Source organism: Lineus longissimus, chromosome 7 (genome assembly GCF_910592395.1).
Source record: "Lineus longissimus chromosome 7, tnLinLong1.2, whole genome shotgun sequence".
Taxonomy (NCBI): Eukaryota; Metazoa; Nemertea; class Pilidiophora; order Heteronemertea; family Lineidae; genus Lineus; species Lineus longissimus.
In genome coordinates, this window is record NC_088314.1 from 20238249 (window position 1) to 20257233 (window position 18985).

At 42.4% G+C, this 18985-nt stretch overlaps 3 protein-coding genes and 1 long non-coding RNA gene across 5 annotated transcripts; 2 read left to right on the top strand and 2 right to left on the bottom strand.

The window, feature by feature from the left end:
* Positions 1-270: 270 nt before the first annotated feature.
* On the top strand, positions 271-4021 carry LOC135491655 (methyltransferase-like protein 27). The gene is made up of 6 exons (XM_064777628.1): positions 271-408; positions 1074-1229; positions 1811-1933; positions 2474-2612; positions 2850-2942; positions 3408-4021. The coding sequence occupies exons 1-6, from the start codon at positions 394-396 to the stop codon at positions 3575-3577; spliced, it is 696 nt and encodes a 231-aa protein (XP_064633698.1). The 5' UTR covers positions 271-393; the 3' UTR covers positions 3578-4021.
* Positions 4022-4125: 104 nt separating this feature from the next.
* LOC135491654 (tubulin alpha-8 chain-like) lies at positions 4126-11817 on the top strand. Of its 2 annotated transcripts, none has more exons than XM_064777627.1 (8): positions 4126-4260; positions 6517-6745; positions 7786-7934; positions 8414-8566; positions 8760-9063; positions 9603-9863; positions 10285-10425; positions 11244-11817. In XM_064777627.1, the coding sequence occupies exons 1-8, from the start codon at positions 4258-4260 to the stop codon at positions 11366-11368; spliced, it is 1365 nt and encodes a 454-aa protein (XP_064633697.1). In that variant the 5' UTR covers positions 4126-4257; the 3' UTR covers positions 11369-11817. The 2 variants fall into 2 exon arrangements, with proteins under 2 accessions (XP_064633697.1, XP_064633696.1); XM_064777626.1 differs by lacking the exon at positions 4126-4260 and adding an exon at positions 6206-6380.
* A 137-nt stretch (positions 11818-11954) lies between these two features.
* LOC135491281 (uncharacterized) lies at positions 11955-14040 on the bottom strand. Its single transcript, XR_010447796.1, has 3 exons — positions 13425-14040; positions 13075-13132; positions 11955-12654 (listed from the first exon to the last, which is right to left on the bottom strand). It is a non-coding gene; the product is annotated as an uncharacterized LOC135491281 (long non-coding RNA).
* Positions 14041-14042: 2 nt separating this feature from the next.
* On the bottom strand, positions 14043-18703 carry LOC135491644 (uncharacterized; the record flags this gene model as incomplete). The annotated part of the gene is made up of 7 exons (XM_064777615.1): positions 18645-18703; positions 18291-18358; positions 17267-17314; positions 16278-16553; positions 15164-15460; positions 14431-14463; positions 14043-14110 (listed from the first exon to the last, which is right to left on the bottom strand). Coding segments are annotated over exons 2-7 (786 nt in total), but the record flags the coding sequence as incomplete, so codon positions are not given.
* Positions 18704-18985: the final 282 nt, after the last annotated feature.

An 18985-nucleotide genomic window follows, 5' to 3' on the forward strand; every position in this document is an offset into this window, starting at 1 on the left:
AATTAAAGCTTGACCATCTTTGAAATCGCACACCACAAACCCCAGGCTTTGAATTTCGTGAGAAGGTCATACATGTTCCTCCGACTCGAGATAATGCGCCCCAACTCAGGCTCTTCTTGACCATCAAGGTTCATACATTTCACTATAAATCCAATGGGAGTATACAATCATGAGGGCCAATAACGAATCTGGAGCCGAAACCTCAGTAATTATGAGGTTTAATTACATTTCTATCGGTTGCCTTTTTTGGTCACCCTGTACAAAATTTAATGTCACATATGGGTCGCACGGGCCAGAATTCAATTATCTCGGTGCTGACAATTGATATGCAGTGAGAGTCATCCACGCACCTGATAAACACATGATATATATTCACGACACTGTGTTGTCTGTATGCAGGACAGGCAGGTAGGTGAGACGTGTATTCACTTTCCCTGCGTGACATGAAGAACGAACAAGTCATTTACAAAGAGTGGGCAACATACGATTCACGATGTCACCTTTCACCCTCATGCGGGTTTTCAAGCCTGAGTCAGTTGACTCGTGACAAGTGAATCATGACAAGTAACAACGTGAACCCTGTATAAACCTAACCTGTGTATAGGCCTATGTGAAACCAGGGAGTTGGAATACAACTGACTGCTAAAACAGACGCACCAAACCGGCTGAATAGCGTCTAAACACGTTCAGTAATACTAGTATATTTGAAACTTCTGGCCAAAGGTACTTGGCTGACCACTTGGGCAGCACCACTATCTTTTGGTAAATGTGATCTGGTCACATTCCTGAGATTAACCAAGTACCTTTGGCCAGAACGATATGAAAGACACTATACATTTATACTGTATTGTATATTTTAGTTTATTTGTCCTTCCTGGTTAATGCCTGTCGACCCCATATGCCCTGACAATCCGATTTGCCCTGATAACCCTTTGATAAGACAGTGGGAAGTTAGGCCTAGGTGAGAGTGGGACTTGTTTAAAGAGAATAGGCCGTGAATCAACTAGCCTCATGAAACATGCCTCATATCACTGGGACGTGTTTTTCGAGCGGAACATTGCGTATACTTGCAGAATAACAAAATGTCTTGTGAATCCGACGCGACTCTATTCGCGTCAGATGCGAGTAAGACGGATGTCATAACCCTTACAGACGCCATTACACGTGAGGGAATCTCCAATGAAGAGGTCATCAAGATATATGAAACCTGGGCCAGTACATATGATCAAGTAAGCCAGAGTTAAACCGTTTACATAGTATCGTTCTGGCCAAAGGTACTTACATGTAGTTGAACTCAGGAATGTGACCAGATCACATTTACCAAAAGATAGTGGTGTTGCACAATACATGTACTAGATTATCCTCAGGGTATAGGCCTAACCAATGCTCTTTCGCGGCGTCAACACTGAAACCGGTCAACTATGACACAGGATTTGGGCAGGTCGAGCTGAAAAGTGAATGTCCCAAAGCCTCATATCACTGGGACGTGTTTTTCGAGCGGAACACATCGTGCGATCGGCCGCGAGATGGCGGTCACGCTGCCGCCTTATCTAGGCCAATTTTGCTTGTAATTGTGTCTGTATCACAGAACTGTTTCGGGTGGGCCTCATGGCGGCCATTTTGAAATTCAAGTTGGCGGCGACTAGAGGGCGCCTTTCAGGTGATACCCGTCTTGAAACGTGTATGATTAAGTGCATGTTTGGCAAATTTTGTGTGTGTAGATCTTCTCCCGGGATCTTCTTCACTAATCTACATGATTTTATCGTTTTACCTGGACGACTTAGGCCTGATTGATAGTCTTTTTCTCCAGCACGTCGAAACCGCCCACAACCAAAGCTACAACAACGCCATCGGAGAAATCAGAAAGCTTGGTCTGAAGAAGGATGTTCGTATCATGGACATTGCTTGCGGTACGGGGAGACTTGGTGAAGAGGTAGGAGGCACTAAAGTATCTTGGCCCCAGGTTTTGGATTTCATCACGCTACCCCTTCGTTACATCAACCCTGGACGAAGAATACAGCATACATTTTATCGGTTTCCAGTGATTGAATCCCTTCTAGTTTGAGATCATTGAGATGTACGAACGTGGTGGCCTGTCCAGTTTACCTGTTACCGTGTTTACCAAAAAGGTATCAAAGATTTTGAATTCGGGAAGAACATGGTAAAGTGTTTTCAGATAGATCTTGCCAAAGGTATACCTGGCTGACCTCATGTCACTGTACTGTTATAGTGTGATCACTAATGTTACACAGCCTTGGGCAGACGGTGACATAGCTGACCTGATTCAGTGGACACCGAGAAAGAGCATTGGTAAGGCCTACCCAAGGGATAATCTAGTGCTGTGCAACACCACTATCTTTTGGTAAATGTGATCTGGTCACATTCCTGAGTTCAACTAACATGAAGTACCTTTGGCCAGAACGATATGAAAGACGCTATAACATTTTGAATCTTTTCTTGGGTGGTTTTACAGTTGGCGAAAATTGGTTTCACCAATCTGGACGGACTCGACGGGAGTCAGGAGATGCTGGAGAAGGCCAAGGAGCGAAATATCTACAATCGGTTGATGACGGTATTGTTTGGGGCAGAGCCTGTTCGCGGCATTGAGGATGGTAAGAATACTTGGTAGAAACCTGCCTGTCGTGGTTTCTCAGAACAGACGCCAGAACACATCCTAGGGGAATGTCCTCTGATTACCAACCGAGGGGTGTTCTGGCCGGAGCCCACTTCTCTACAAGAAAAGCTATAGAACGAAAGCAGATTTACGTCTCACTGCGACTTTCTTGAAAACGAACAATGTGACAGTTTAACTAGTCTAACGCAAACGTAATGTATGTGGTGAATTTCAGATACATATGGTGTGTGTATAGCGATTGGATGCTTCACTGTGGGACATTTGGAGTCGGACTGTATGCAAGAGATCATCAGGATGACCCAGCCAGGTAACGAATAGTCACAAAAGTAACGATAAACAGTGCAAACGATAACAACCCCTCCGCAGAGATAATCAGTGATGATGTCTTTCCTTCCCTGCTGGTATTGGCCGCCATTTTTCCAAACTTCCTGATATAAGACTTGAATCGAACTATACATGTAGATTGCTATAGTGTTTTTCTTATCATTCTGGCCAAAGGTACTTAGTTGAACTCAAGATTGCGACCAGATCACATTTACTAAAAGATAGTGGCGTTGCACAACACAAGATTATCTTTAGGATCGGCCTTACCAATGCTCTTTCACGGTGTCATCTAAAGGCAGTCAACTATGACCCAGGCCGCCAAGGGCTGTGTAACATTACTATTCGTGACACTATCACAGTTTAGTAACAAGGGGTCAGCCAAGTACCTAAGGCAGGATCTTTCTGAAAAAAGCTTTATATTCTGTACATGTTGCTCTGTCTTCTTCAGGTGGCCATGTTGTGATGCAGATCAGTGATCATGGACTGGCTGGCGTCGCTGGCTTCCAGGAAACAGTCGATGCCCACATCGCGGCGAAGAAATGGAAACTCGTCTCCAGCACGCGGATTACTCTTTACGACAACATGGAGGGGACAATATTCACCTTCCAAGTGTTATGATTGACCAATCAAATGGCATGAGTGGGTCTGGTCTAGTGTTGGGGTTGAGAATGTGAAAGGTTTTGGTGTACACCATCAACAAGGTAACATCATCACCGTACCCACACTTGACAAACCAGTGTAGAAGAAGAAAATGACCCCCTGGAAAAGGTGCCCGGCCCATTGCATCAGGACGGATTATGGTAAATGGTAGTAGAGAGACCATGGGCGTCAACACCTTAGAGATTGAAAGCGCATAATAAAATCCTTGATTCGCCGGACATTCTTTCGAAGGACATTTCAAACTTCTACACCAGTTTATCATCGTTGTCGGCAAAGACAGCACATGCAATCGTGGCATAAAGGTCTGTAGTATACAGGGTGCATCAAAGAGAATGCAAATATCATTGTCATTGAATATTCATTCTATGTTATTGGCCAATAAAGTTGCAGGCGCTGTCGATATACGCTGTGTTACTTACTCTGTATGGTTTTTAGAACTAATAGTTGCCAGTGCCAGTGCCGGGTTATGAACCGACCCACCATCACCACCTACCTGTGATCGTCGATCAGCAGCGGGGAGTCAGCAGAGTGGATGGACATAAAACATATTCGTCTCAAGCATCAAGTAGGTTCTAGGAGAAGGAGTCCTCAGCTGTATAAACCTTTCGATCTGGCATTCCATTTTCCATTGATTCGTTATGGTAAGTTTTTGTAAGCTTTGATACTTCAAATTTACTTTGTACTCTCAACTTTAAACACCCCCACCCCCCACCACCCGCAGCACCATCACCAACTTGGATGTCAGACCATTGTATCCTTGATAATATCAAGAATTGACATAGGCTAAGAATGTGAAAGCAATAGTAACATCACCTTAACTAGTTTTAGGTACCAAATTTTGATAATAGGGGGCTTTTACAAGGGTCAATTAAGTAGTACTAAATTATCCACTAATTAAATGGTATGAGGTTCTTCAACCACTCGCAGACATGCGAGCACCCAATGTTGCACGGCCTATGAAATTCAGGATTTCGGTTTTGTAATTTGATTTCGTCTTTGTAATTGAATTCCCAAATTTTTCGATGCCAATTGGTGTAACACCTGTTGACAATCGGTTAGATTTAGCGAGATATCGCTCTTTTTGGACGTGTGAAATGCTGATCATTGGGCCACAATGTCGGCACAGTTATTGATCTAGCTTTATCAGTGAAGACTCTCGAATTGTGCTGTTCTGAAGAGCCAGGAATTTTAGTTCCTTGAAAGCCACGCCGGTTCTTCCAGAGTTACAATCCTGTGTTCTCCCCGGGATCGAACCCGGGCCCTTTTGTGGCAGCTAGTGTTAACCACTAGGCTCTGAGGTTCCTCTGAATCGGCGAATCCTCTGTCGCCCGAATCGGCATCAACTGGCGGTTCGGGGATCTTTGATGGACTGTACGGTGCAAAAATCATAATTTTTCATCTGAATGTATTCCTACCGGAATGTTGTAGATACATCTATTTCGGGACCTTATACCTGCCATTCCCACCTGTCTTAGCTTGTTCTTGTTGTGACTAACTCTGTAAAGAATCTCATTAGAACATGAAGGCTTTACACTAACAGTTTACGAGCCAACTGGTGACTCGTTTTGTCTACAGAGCTCACCTCAGCAGTGCCAGTGACCTGCTAAGGTCATTATATAATATAATTCGGAAAATGACTTAGGAAGGCGGACAACAATGTTTTAAAAAGTAGGTTTTGTTAAAAACTCGTTGTTTTGGAATCAAAGACTGAGGTTGTTATGTCAAAATGATGATCAGCAGGACTTTGTGGCTCAAACCTGGATTCTGTGTCAAAATCTATATCTTTTCGTATCAAGCGGATGAAGCATATACAGCAAGGCCAAATCAGTGCCTTGCCTCACCTCATCTCAGTAGCCTGTATCAAAATATCATAACTGGAGCCAAGGTTTTGGTACGGTCGCACCTGGCTGCTTTGTCATTCTCAAAACACTGGTGAAGAACCCACGTGAGTATTTACATACTCTCACCTTGTCTCACATTAGAGAGGTAACGATCTCCCCGAGAGCGAGAATGGGGTCCAGTTAACGCAGTGTCGGTCTTGTAGGTACCGAAGCGCATCTTGAGCGCTCCGTGTAGGGAAATGCTATGGACTTGAGGTAGGAGAGCACTTACGACTTGAAGAACCGCAAGCCACTTTCCCGCTCGTCTTGACGACTTAGAACGGGGAAACTCCCCTGAAACTGATGACGTCGCGATTCACATAAAGGGAATCCCCTTGTTTTCGTTCCCGGACCCGGGGAACGCAAACGGGTCAAAGATCCATGGGATCTGTCATTCATATTCATAACATCCCTTTATTCGACTTCTAAATTGCATCTCTGTTCCCTCAGATATAACAGTTCCCTTTTAGGAAAGTTAACAGCAAACCGCCGTGATAGAATCGACCACAAATGAAACTTGCCCGATTCAACTATCCCGGCATGACTATGGCGGTAGATTTTTTTCAAAATTGTTTTTGTGTTTTCTAAATGAGTTAGCAAAAATGCTAATAGATGCTTAGAGAGATAGATGATGATATTACCTACCCCCTGCAGGAATTTAACTGTGCCTGTACTTTTTGTTTTACGATGAGTCACTGAGGCAAAAACACAGCAAACCGCTTGCTGGCGAAATGTTCAGTCTTGGTGTTAAAAAGCTTTGTTGAAACTGGTGAGGTCAGACATCATTGCAGCATCATTGCAGTCAGATATTATTGCAGTTAGACAGTAGGGATGTTTTCACAGTGAATTAGATTGCTATGCTCAGCCCTTCAAGGAACATGGTAGATGCTACTGCACATTTCGATTTTGGGATCATTTTTGACATTGACAATTTTGATACAGTTTCAATCCTCTGCTTTCTTCTTAAGTTGTCGCCGACCGTTTGGTGAATCAAAACACGTTTTTTTCTCTCTTCAGCGTGAATGTATATCGGTGCACGTCGGCCAAGCCGGGGTGCAAATTGGCAATGCATGCTGGGAGCTGTACTGTTTGGAACATGGTATGGGACCAGATGGCCTCATTCCAGAAGGAAGTGAAAATATCTCCGGAACATCAGACGACTCTTTTACGACATTCTTCACCGAGACGAATTCCGGCAAACATGTCCCAAGGGCGGTCTATGTCGACCTGGAGCCGAGTGTGATTGGTGAGTTCCCCCTTTTTTCGTGTGTCACCGTCTCAAATCAACATGTGTTCCAGGCTGCTGCTACGATGTGACGGCCAGGGCATAGCAGGCACTCTTCGCCACACCAACAGCGAATGGCGAATGGTTGACCTGCATGTGTTATGTTTTACATATCCTTATGGCCAAAGGTACTTAGTTGAACTGAGGAATATGACCACATCTCATCAACCAAAAGATAGTAGTGTTGCACTACACTAGGTTATCCTTAGGGTGCCTAACCAATGCTCTTTCACGGTGTCAACTCAACCCGGTCAACTATGACACTGGCTCCACAGAGCTGTTTGACATCACTGTTTGTGATCACACTACATGTACGTATTCCAGTTTAGTGACAAGTAGTCACCTAAGTACCTTTGGCCAGATCGATCTAAAAATCTTATTCCCAACTGCAGTTATTTCTTCTTGTTTATTTCTTGTTAGTGCACGAATTCCAATTGAATGCTAACGCATTGATTAGAAGTTTAGGATATTAAATAGTGTAAAACTTGTTAAGTGTAAGTTATGAGACATAACAAGACAAATGAGAAAATGGAATGTTACCTGCCATATCATAGCCAGCAGATGGCGAGGATAGGTTCTCATGCCGTATGGCTCATAAGAACATGATAGACTACACCATGTTGCCCATCAGCGAACATGATAGACTCATAAATGATCCGCCAGGTATTACAACGAGTTTCAAATAACAAAACAGGTGATCAATGACGGATTTTGTTTGTCTAAGCTGACTTGGATTGGTACTAAATCAACTTAGAAAGCGCTAAATATATCAGAAGTGCAAAATTGTCACCAGTTTGGATATATTTTAAGATTGTAGCACTAGCCTTAAGATGTAGGTTAAGAAAGGCAATAAGTTCTGAATGGTCAAATTTGAGGTGTGGACGAATATGAAAAATGAGTTTTCTCCTTTTAAGTTGATGAAATAAGCTTTTGGCCGCGTAGGAGATTGCCGGAATGAGTAACAACTATCCTTTCATGTGATATAATGGTCTTTCCTTCAGACGAGGTCCGGACAGGGTCGTATCGCCAGCTCTTCCACCCCGAGCAACTGATTAATGGTAAAGAGGACGCCGCCAATAACTATGCCAGGGGACATTATACAGTGGGCAAGGAAATTGTTGACATGGTCATGGATAGAGTCAGAAAGATGGTGAGTGGAAAGAATAATCTCATCTCTCTAACGCCACTCGTCCTAAATCATTAGACAATAGGGAGCTGCATTTGCTGTGAAAACATGTAAACCGTGGAGGGGAAAAGACGGCAACATAAACATCATCCGTGCTTATACACAGCGCCAAAGCTAAGGAAAAAAATGTGAAAAGATTTCTCAGTGGTTTTCTGGTCAACAGATCATACTCTTTCAAAATGGCTTTGGGCCAACCTAGGTTTTGCCTCAGCTCCAAAATGGCCGCCTAAAGCCAAAATGGCAGCCAAATACCTGAACATTTTATTTCGGAGGCTCTTTTTGTCCCCTCAATATTTGTTTCTGCTAATATTGAGTTCACTCCGTCAGGAAGTAAATAATGATCCAGAACACTGACCTAGTAGGCGTTATCACTACGAGGCGGATGGGTAGAGAGAAACAGAAGAAATAATTTGACGACAATGACAATTCATTCTTCTTCCTAGGCTGATCAGTGCATCGGGCTTCAAGGCTTCCTCATTTTTCACAGCTTTGGCGGCGGAACCGGTAGTGGGTTTTCGTCCCTCCTCATGGAGAGGTTGTCTGTCGACTACGGCAAGAAATCCAAATTACAGTTCGCGGTGTATCCAGCGCCCCAGGTGAGTAATGTGTGCACTAAAGTCTATTCACGAGTTGGATTGCTCGGACCTTTCCGTTAATTTATTCGGCGAATCATTTATTTGCAAAATGAGGACGCCTGAACAAAAATCGTATTTCTCTATTAAATTACATGGTCACCAGACATGCTCTAATGAATACTCATATACTAATATATTTAATCGAATTCTCCAGATTTCAACGGCTGTGGTAGAACCGTACAATTCGATATTGACCACGCACACCACTCTGGAACACTCCGACTGCGCCTTCATGGTCGACAACGAAGCCATCTACGACATCTGCCGCCGTAACCTTGACATCGAGCGACCTACCTACCAAAACCTGAACCGTCTGATTGGTCAGATCGTGTCCTCCATTACAGCCTCGTTGCGGTTTGATGGGGCCCTCAATGTGGATTTGACCGAGTTCCAAACCAATCTTGTCCCCTATCCAAGGATTCATTTCCCGTTGGTGACGTACGCACCAATTGTATCGGGTGAGTGCTTCCGAGAGCTACTTTTTTCCTTCCAAGATTGCTTTGTTTTCGTGGTGAGTTACTCGGCATGTCGCAATTCAAACTGAAACTTCATAGGAACCCCAGCCAGACTCCTATCCCTTGGCGGAGGAAGAAACGTTTGGAAAGGGTCTTCGGTATTTAGGGATTGAGGGACATTGTAACTCGCCAAAACAAAGGTAATCTGAATGCTTTGGTGAAATTATTCCTCTTCCAATATATCCTTACGACCGAACCATTCAGAACTTGATAGCTAAATATCAATGTGAGAATTTAAAACTGTATGGCTGTAGATTTATTAGGAGAAATAGGAAAGAGTCTCGTCCATACAACACAGCCATGGATGCTTTCGATGTGTAATGCATCCCAAGAGGCTTGACAGGCAGGTATTTATGGAAGATCATAAATGAAATAGTAGAATGGGGTTTATTTCACACCTCATGGATCTAGAACGATGATTAACTGGGGAAAAACATTTCAAGAGTCATAAAAATTCATAAAATTTATCGTCTCCATTTTAGCTGAAAAGGCCTACCACGAGCAGCTGTCCGTCCCAGAGATCACCAATGCTTGTTTCGACCCGGTCAACCAGATGGTGAAGTGCGACCCACGCCAGGGCAAATACATGGCCTGCTGCATGCTGTACCGTGGCGATGTCGTACCGAAAGACGTCAACGCCGCCATTGCGAACATCAAGACGAAGCGCACCATACAGTTCGTTGACTGGTGCCCGACAGGTTTCAAGGTTGGAATCAATTACCAACCACCGACTGTTGTTCCAGGTACATGTATGTCCATGTTGATAAAATATGCATAGGCATTGGCCATGGACTATTGAAATTTGAAGTTTCTTGAATAAACTATATCAACAAGACAAAAATTAACACCGCCATTAATAGAATATCTTTAAGATGGCCGTTCGATGCCGTTCAACATGCGTATTTGGTCGGACAATGGGTTGGCGACACCAAGTTGTCGGATGGTGTCAAGGTCCGGTTGGGACTTCATTTCGATTTCATATCAATTAATCAGCCGCTTTTAGGTCGATGAAACTAGAATATATACATGGATTTATGATAAATGAAAGAACGTTGCAGTTATGGTGTCGGCGAAGCCATGGCCTCGCGCCCAGAAGTCAAACACGTCTATGCTACAGCGACGCCAACCACTTCTCACGATGAGTCGACACTTTCTTTGCTTCAGGTGGTGACCTTGCCAAGGTCCAGCGCGCCGTGTGCATGATCAGTAACACCACAGCCATAGCCGAAGCCTGGGCGAGACTCGACCACAAGTTCGACCTTATGTACGCGAAGAGAGCCTTCGTACATTGGTACGTCGGCGAAGGTATGTAATCAGGCAGTTTGGAGATTTTTTCGAGACTTCCCGTTTTGTAGTCCAATCAGCAGTGCTAAAGTCTGCATGATCGGTGTAGTCATTTTTAAATGAGCCAATCGCGAGACGATTTTGGAGAGGCTTATTCAGTCTCGTTCCCCATTTACCTCTGGCATGAGCTTTTTGAAAAAAGGCCTTCGACAACAATCCAGAAGTCTTTACTCTAGTCTAAAGTCTAAACATCCGTTGTGCTGAACAATTATTTGAAAGTTTGTCACAGTGAATGACTCGCCTCTAACAAAAAAAAGATTTTTTCATATCGTTCTGGCCAAAGGTCATTAGTTGAACTCAGGAATGTGACCAGATCACATAATCCAAAGGGTGGTGGGATTACACAACACTAGATTATCTTTAGGGTTGACCTGACAATGAGCTTTCGAAGCCACCCTGGATTTTGTCTCAACTCCAAAATGGCCGCCAAAATCCAAAACCCTCCTTCACGGTGTAAACAAAAGCCGGTCAACTATGACGACGTCTGTCCAGGGCTGTGGAACATTACTATTTGTGATCACACTATTAGAAATACTATGCTATTATTGAGTGTTTTCACAGCCAGCCATGTTGGAGGACAGAACAATGACTTGTTATGCCTGACTAAACTGAATCAAATGCTGTCATGGTCATTTAGGCTTGCTTTCTTTTGTCTGTCCCTCCAGAATGGGAGGGGATGACGTTCAATGAAACCGATCTATAGTTTAGTGACAAGAGGTCAGTTAAGTACCTTTGGCCAGATCTATCTGAAAGACACTCTATCAAAATATTTTCTGCAGGGATGGAGGAGGGGGAGTTCTCCGAGGCCCGGGAGGACGTGGCGGCTCTTGAGAAGGATTACGAAGAGGTCGGCCTCGAGTCTATGGAGAACGGCGTGGAGGGCGACGAGGAGGGGGAGTATTAAAACACTGAATCAACAACAGCCGAGATCCACCGCCTGAAACGGAGTACCCCAGATAGGTCTGGATGTGTTATTGTAATGAATTTCGTAAAATTGACGATCAAAATCGTATTTATGCTGATTCAGCATTAGCAGGGAGTTGATGGGCGTTTAAAAGCCTTCGCCGCCCTTAATTAGCGAGGTCGTTCTTTACGCAAAAGTACATTACACTTGACGCTAGTTGTCCACTTAATGATAATAACCGGATACATTTCGTCAATATCAAGCATGGCTTTTTATGCTATTCTAAAGCTGTCGTCCTTCACGCGATAATAAATGGCGTTTTGCCCAAACTACCAATTCTTCTGTTAGTTTTGTGCTATAATTCATGTCTTCTCTGTATGTGCTGAAAATCAAATTGGGACTCAAATGTCGCTACAAGTAAGTCCTATTCAAGGTCGACCTTGTGTAGTAATGCAAGTAAGGCCTTGCATTACAATACAATGTGGACAATGATTTTGGACTTGCTTGCATTATAATTAATAATACAATGACGACAATGATTTGGACTTAACTCAATTTTATTACAACAAAATGTCGAGGTTGATAAGAGCTTACTCGCATTACAATACAATGTCGACAATGATTTAGACTTACTTGCATTACAAATAACGTTCTTTAAATGACTTGACGATGGTTGATCAGTTTATAATACTATACTTTGCCGTTAATTATGAATATTGACATTAGGACAAAGTCGAGCTATGTTGCAATACTGCAAGATAACCAGTCGACCATAAAGGATGAGTGTTATATGAGGAGTGTTTACGGAATTGTTATACAGTGATGTCTCATCAGATAGACAGTAGTCCTGCTATAGCAAATTGAATACAGCATCTGATTAACCTCTGCTGGTACTAGCAATCCTACATATAACATATATCTACATATAGTATCCTTAATCTTTTGACCTCCGTCATGTATAAGTTGCGGGCTGCATATTATTCAGATTCACCTCTAAAACTATACATAGATGGGAATAATCGATGTTCTTTTCAACAAGTCTGTCTGTCTATACACCGAGACCTTTCTGATCATTGAGCGGAACGAAATCATGTAATTAACACTAAGCACGCAACTCGATGTTTTGATATAAACAAAAATTGGGAACTCAATGACAATGTGATACTGGTATTCTGGATACATATAAGCTTATACATATATAAATGATTTGACTAATTTGAGAAATAATCCTCTGGAGTACGCAGTTCCCGTTGCTTTCAAATCGTTTCGTTCCTGGATTTTTCGTTCTGAAAAACAGACGGGTCAGTATCACAGGACATGAATTATGAGCTGGTGCAAGGGGGTCGAATTGGCTGTCCTCAGGTGAATAATATGCACAGTACTGGGCCTGGCTCATGTTGGATTCAGCATAACACATACTCCTCGTACAAGCATACATCGTTTCGATGTACTGTAGATTGAAATTGAAAAGGTGGACTTTCCTCCATTTGGTATTATTCGCATCAGTGAAACGATACACATGCCGTTTATGGGCTCCGATGCAATTCTATTTAGATAGACTTCTATTAATACATGCGATGATTTAATCTACGCCTCTTACTTCTCCTTATCTGACGAATTTCAAAAGGCCTTTTCATATTTAGGACGGCAAGGCTAGTATTACCCAATGAGTGGCAAAGCTTATTCAGACTGAAAGGTTTACGTACCTGATAATTAGAATACATTTTTGATTGCCCTGTCCAATAATTCGTCGAAGGCAATGAGCTGAAAAAAATATGTGCAATATAACATTTGCGTTATTATAAGGCATTCCTCGACATTCGCGGACTGTAGACATATTATGGAACAACACGAATGCCTATTCCATTGTTCGAGCTCCTGATTAGGAGGTCGAACAATGGGGCAGGCGTTGGTGATTTGCGAAAACTCTATTCTATATACAAATTGTTCTTTTATTACACCCCTTTAAGCAACTGACCATTTTTCAAAGCGCAGCGTAACCCGAGAATGTGGAGGAGGGATTTTAAGTTTACCGGGTCGGCGGTTTCATGCTTACAATTCTATACTCACAATTCGGTCTTCACGACGGCTATTTCTTCGCATCAATCATTCAAATTCGTCTGCTTCACCTAAAATCACGTGATCTTCTCAATCCGGGGCATTTTCCTCTAATCGGAACAAAAATCAAACAAAGTTTTGAAAAGTTCTGAAAAAGAAAAAAAGGAGTCACTAGGGTTAGTCTAATCAGTGTTAGTTATACTTACCGCTGGCTAAAAATAGATTCGTGAGATGGTCAATAAATGAAGACTGGACTTACTCATGTTTACTCACGTGATTTGGTCCGCCCAACATGGCTACCAATAATTGACTTCTGCCGCCTACGTCATCAAACATGTGACCATCTTCATCCGGGTACCTCTTCTTCTTTTCTTCAATATAATTCCTGGACCTACCTATGCAAGTAAGTATTTTCTTCGCGGAAAATCGATAAAAAAAGTTCAAACGCAGAGAATTGTGTATGCGTATGTTTGTATGTGTGTATTTATTATATGTGTGTGTTTCAGTATGAACAGTACATCCTTACACGCAGGGAGAAATTATAGTAACCAAAAGTAGCGGACTACTTTTGGTTACTGAATCGAAGTGTTCGATTCTAACCATAGGCCTAAGTTGATCCTTGTTTTAAGCCTATATCCGTGATAACCCATTTACTTACCGCATCATACATACGCACAGACTCACCTGAAAAGAGTTAAAAGAATTTGGGGAGAACATCAGGCCACGAGTTTTCTTGTACCCCGAGTTTTCTTGTACTCATATAACGGTGTCCGATCAAAGACCAAATTATTTCAGCATTTATTCCTACGCGATATCGCTCATGCAAAAATCTCCAAGTAACAATCTGTACATACACAAACTAATACATGTACATCCAATTCAGTGTTCGCTCTCAATATGTCGGAGCACTGAAAAGATATCTGCAATTTTCCCCAGATGACTGCGCTAAAATTTGGCATCACAAATTTTTGTTTTTTGTAAAATGGGCCTTTATCCTAGCTTACCTGACTTGGCCTTTCCCCCTGGTGCAGCAGCCCCTGGAGACGAGAGAGCAAAGAAGAACATTAATGGCAACACTAAGGGCTGAGCTTGTCATTTGCATTCGTGACATTCGACGGGTAGAAATTAAGACTCGCCCAGAATTCGACACTAATGCTATAATGTTTTCCATATCGAACTGGCCAAAGGCACTTAGCTGAGCTCAGGAATGTGACCAGATCACATTTGTGACTCGCTCTACCAAAACTAGGCGCTTGTCGCATCTGAACTTGACAGGTTGATACGGACTTGTTGTTCATTTCCCTATTGTAGACCTTTTGTGAAATCTATTACAAACTGATTTGGTCACATTTCACAAAAGGTCTACAATAGGGAAATGAACAACAAGTCCGTATCAACCTGTTAAGTTCAGAGGCGACAAGCGCCTAGTTTTGGTAGAGCGGGTCACATTTACCAAAAGATAGTGGTGTTGCACAACACTAGATTATCCTCAGAGTATAGGCTTAACCAATGCTTCTTCACGGTGTCAATTACTAAAGCCGGTCAACTATGACACCGGCGGCCCCAGCTGTGTATCATTACTATTTCTAATCACACTACTTAGTATTACAGATAATATAGTGAAAAGAGGTCAGCCAAGTACATTTGGCAAGATCTATCTGAAAAACACTGTGGTAAGGCCATGACGGGGGGGGGGGGGCGTAGAGGCTTAGTCATGGCGACAGAATACAATCTTACCTCCTTTACATGAGTAATTGATGTCCAAGTACTTGAAGGTGCCATGGCAAATGTCGCCAAACAGAGAATTTGTTGCATGCAGGTTGCAGCTGCTCTTTCCGTTGCAGAGCTTCTTGGTGTGTGGGAAGCTCTTCGTGTCTTTGCACTTGGTGTTCTTCGTTTGGGCGGCCGGCTTGCCTTTGGAGCAAATCGTGGTAGACGTACGCCCATAGTTGCTCGAGATAATGTTAATCACCTGACCGCTGGGGCAGGTAATTTTGCCACGTTTGTGCTCGCAAATCTTTAGGTTTTTGCCCCCTGAAAATTACACGTGCCATGCAAAGGTCGCCAGGAATATAATCGAAGGGGCAAATGAAGCACCGTCCTCTCTCTCTCTTTGAGAGATTGGCTCCAAAACATACCCTAACACCCACTGCGACAAAAAGTGTGGTACTGCGATTTACGCATTTAACCAGACTCACGTCCTGTTGAAACATACATACTTAGGTCATACACACAGCACGCGATTTCGAAATCTTCAATCAACTATGTGTACATGCACAAGCTTATATCCAATTGATTTTTCATTCCCAATATTTCATAGCTAAAATATCGGAGCACTGAAAAGATATGTGACCCACCATGGCAAAATGAGTCGTATGTCTCACAGAAGATGAGCCTAAAATGAGACCAGGACATAATTGAAGAAATTGATATACTCAGATTTCACACAATGCAGACGATAGTGAAATGAACAACCAGTCCGTCTCAACCAGTCCGTCTCAACCAGTCAAGCTCGGAGCGACATGCCACTCCTTTTGCCATGGCAGGTTGAAATTTTCCTCAGGTGACATTAAGTGACTCAGCTAAATTTGTTCAGTCAGTTTAAGGAACCTTTTATAAGGTGCCGCATCTCACTGCGATGCACTCTCTCGCATGCGGCAGCGCTACATTTTGTCGCGCCTCACTGAACTCAAACAATGAAAAAAAATCGCATGCGTTGTGAAATTCGTACGAAATCCGCGTTTTATATTTCTGCTGCGAAATCACGTCAAAGCCACTCTGCAAATTATATTTTCGCAATGGAGCGTGCCATTTGACATGTTTATAATAACAATGTGACGCGATCCCTCACCTGTTTTACTCTTTGGTTTTGGTTGGGTTGCTTTTTTCGCTTGTTTCACGTAGAAATGGTAGTCTTTGTTATGCGTCATGGTTAGGGTAGGACAGGCATAATGTTTTAACCAACAGTCGCTATGTTTGCCCTTGTATATGAAGAGGAAGGCAAGGCACCCCATGCGCTTGTTACATTCATTAACACAGTGTTGTTTGTCCGTGACCCAGCCCATGTGTTTGATGTCTCGGCCAAAGCAGTCACCAATGCGATGAGTGTAGCCGGGGATTTGCACATCTGAAATGTAAATGAATATACAGACTAGGATCCGTGAGGTCAGACAAAAATGGACGTTTAAGATTAAGTATTGCCCGAATAATTCTTGATATATCTCGACACCCTTCTTTTCTGAGTAACATTTGAAGCAATGGAAGTTACAGTTGGCTGGTTTTTGCCATTTGCTATAATCAAACATATATTTGAAGTAAATTTGATGACATATTCTTCTCAAGTTACCATAATGATAAACCACAAATGCTATCTGAGAATTTGTTCTGAAGTCGTTTTCTAAACCAATCTATGCAGAAATACCCTCGTCAGACGTTAAGTGTCAAATTTTCGCGCGTGTTCGATTTTTTGATTTTCATGTATTTCGTGAATAAATTCGCTTTATTCGCTTAGACAAAAATTATGATCCGATGATATATCGTAATCTGCCAAAATAACAATTCTTGACTCCGACTTTTTTTGCTAAATGTTCGTGAAACATCATAATACAGAGGCGCAAATATGTACTCACCGCTTCCAGAGATAATAACGAAGTGGAGATATTCGGGAGTTTTCGCAAATCCCCCGAAATGCCAAAGTGAAAGCCTATCCCATTGTTCTACCTCCTGATAACGACGTCGAACTATGGGATAGGCGTTCACGCGGACGTTTCGGGTGCTTTGTTTGTATCGCGAAACACCGAAATGATACATTGAGATCAAGACGTTACAGAATAAACTTACTTGTTAAAGGTTTTTTCTTAGCCCAGAGCCACCCATTCACACCTCCGCCTGAGAAGAAGTGAGAAAAATAAAATAAAGCACTTATGTAATTACAGCTACAGTCAAACAGAAGATCATAGTTTCTCAGAACTGACGCCAGAAAACATCCTGGAAAAATGTCCTCTGATTACCAACCGAGGGGAAGCATCGCCGGTGCCCACATCTCTCCAAGAAAAGCTATAGGGAACGGAGACAGATTTGCGTTATACTGCCACGTTTTTGAGGACCAATAGTGTACCGTAAAACTTTGACCAGTCGAACGCGAAGAAGAAGAAGAAGAACTAAGGAAAGTAAGAAAGGAAGAACAACATACAGTAACTTCGACACCGTGTTTGATGAGAATTACATTTTGTGACATATTACATTGACTCCCAACCCCAACTCCAATATCCCAATGAGAAGACCTGGCTCCATTTGCCACGGCCAAACAGGAAGAGATCAAAATGTACGTAAGTATCACTAAACAACCGTCACCAATGGCAAGGCTTGGAGCTTGCTCCTACTCGCCTTCTCACAAAACGTTGTCAATGATGTCAAAGAAAAACACATCATAACTCGAAGAAGTGACATGTGTCACAAATTCAGTCTTTCATTTCTTATTTGACCGCATACCTCGCAGTTGAAAAAAAAACAGGCCGAGCCAAATTTAATATTCGGTCTATTGTCTTTAAACAAAGCCCGCTCGCACCAACGCCTAAATTCCCATTCTTCTATATGCAGTTTTATCAAATTATCGGGGCAAATCTTGATGACATGGACCCCCATGAAACTTTTCATGGTGGTCGCTGCACAAGCTCGCACGGCATTAACTGTGTATTATGTACGGTCTGTTTTGTGCATTCTCCACTTCACTGATAAATTTAATCTGAATATACTTCTAGACATTAATCATATGAAAATGAATAAATAAATGAATTGTTGAGTCTGTGGTGTTGGATTGGCTTAGTTTTCCATCACGTTTTCATGAAAGCATTTTGTGACTTACCGTTTTTTGACGATGCGATTACGAGTAACCCAATAGAAAGGATTGTAATCCTCGTCAATGCCATGATTCTGAAGAAAAAAGAAATCAACTAATATGATAATGCGAACAAAGCCATAAGTATTAGCATTCTCGCGACGCCATGAAAATATACTGGATCAAGATGCTCAATGAGCATCAGAGACAAACGCCGGCATTAGCGCTTAACTGAGCGTTATCTGCTGAACTTAAAACGTATTTCGTGACCGTGGTTACTGAAATGAGATTGTATTGTTCTGATATTGAACGGACAACCGAGGCTATTATAAAAAAACATTCAGCAACGAAAACTGCAATAGATTACTTTATCAAACTTACCTAAATGTTTGGGTCCTATCAGCAATGCTTCTTGCTCGCTAACGTTGCGGGACCACTGCGTCATCTCATCAAATGTGATCACACTTATATTGGATATATGTAAGTGGTCATCGAAACCAAACTCTTGTGGTGTCGAGAACACTAATTTGATGAGCCACCTGCTGTTACTGCCACAGTGTAATGTAAAGTACACCTATGCCAATATCAACAAAGTAGGTATGGTTGACCCCGATATGGACAAAAATATCATGGGTTTCATTGCAAACGGCTCCAAGTTGGTTTTATAATGCCTTTTTGAAAAACATTCGTATGACTTTCGATACCCGATGGACATAAATCCA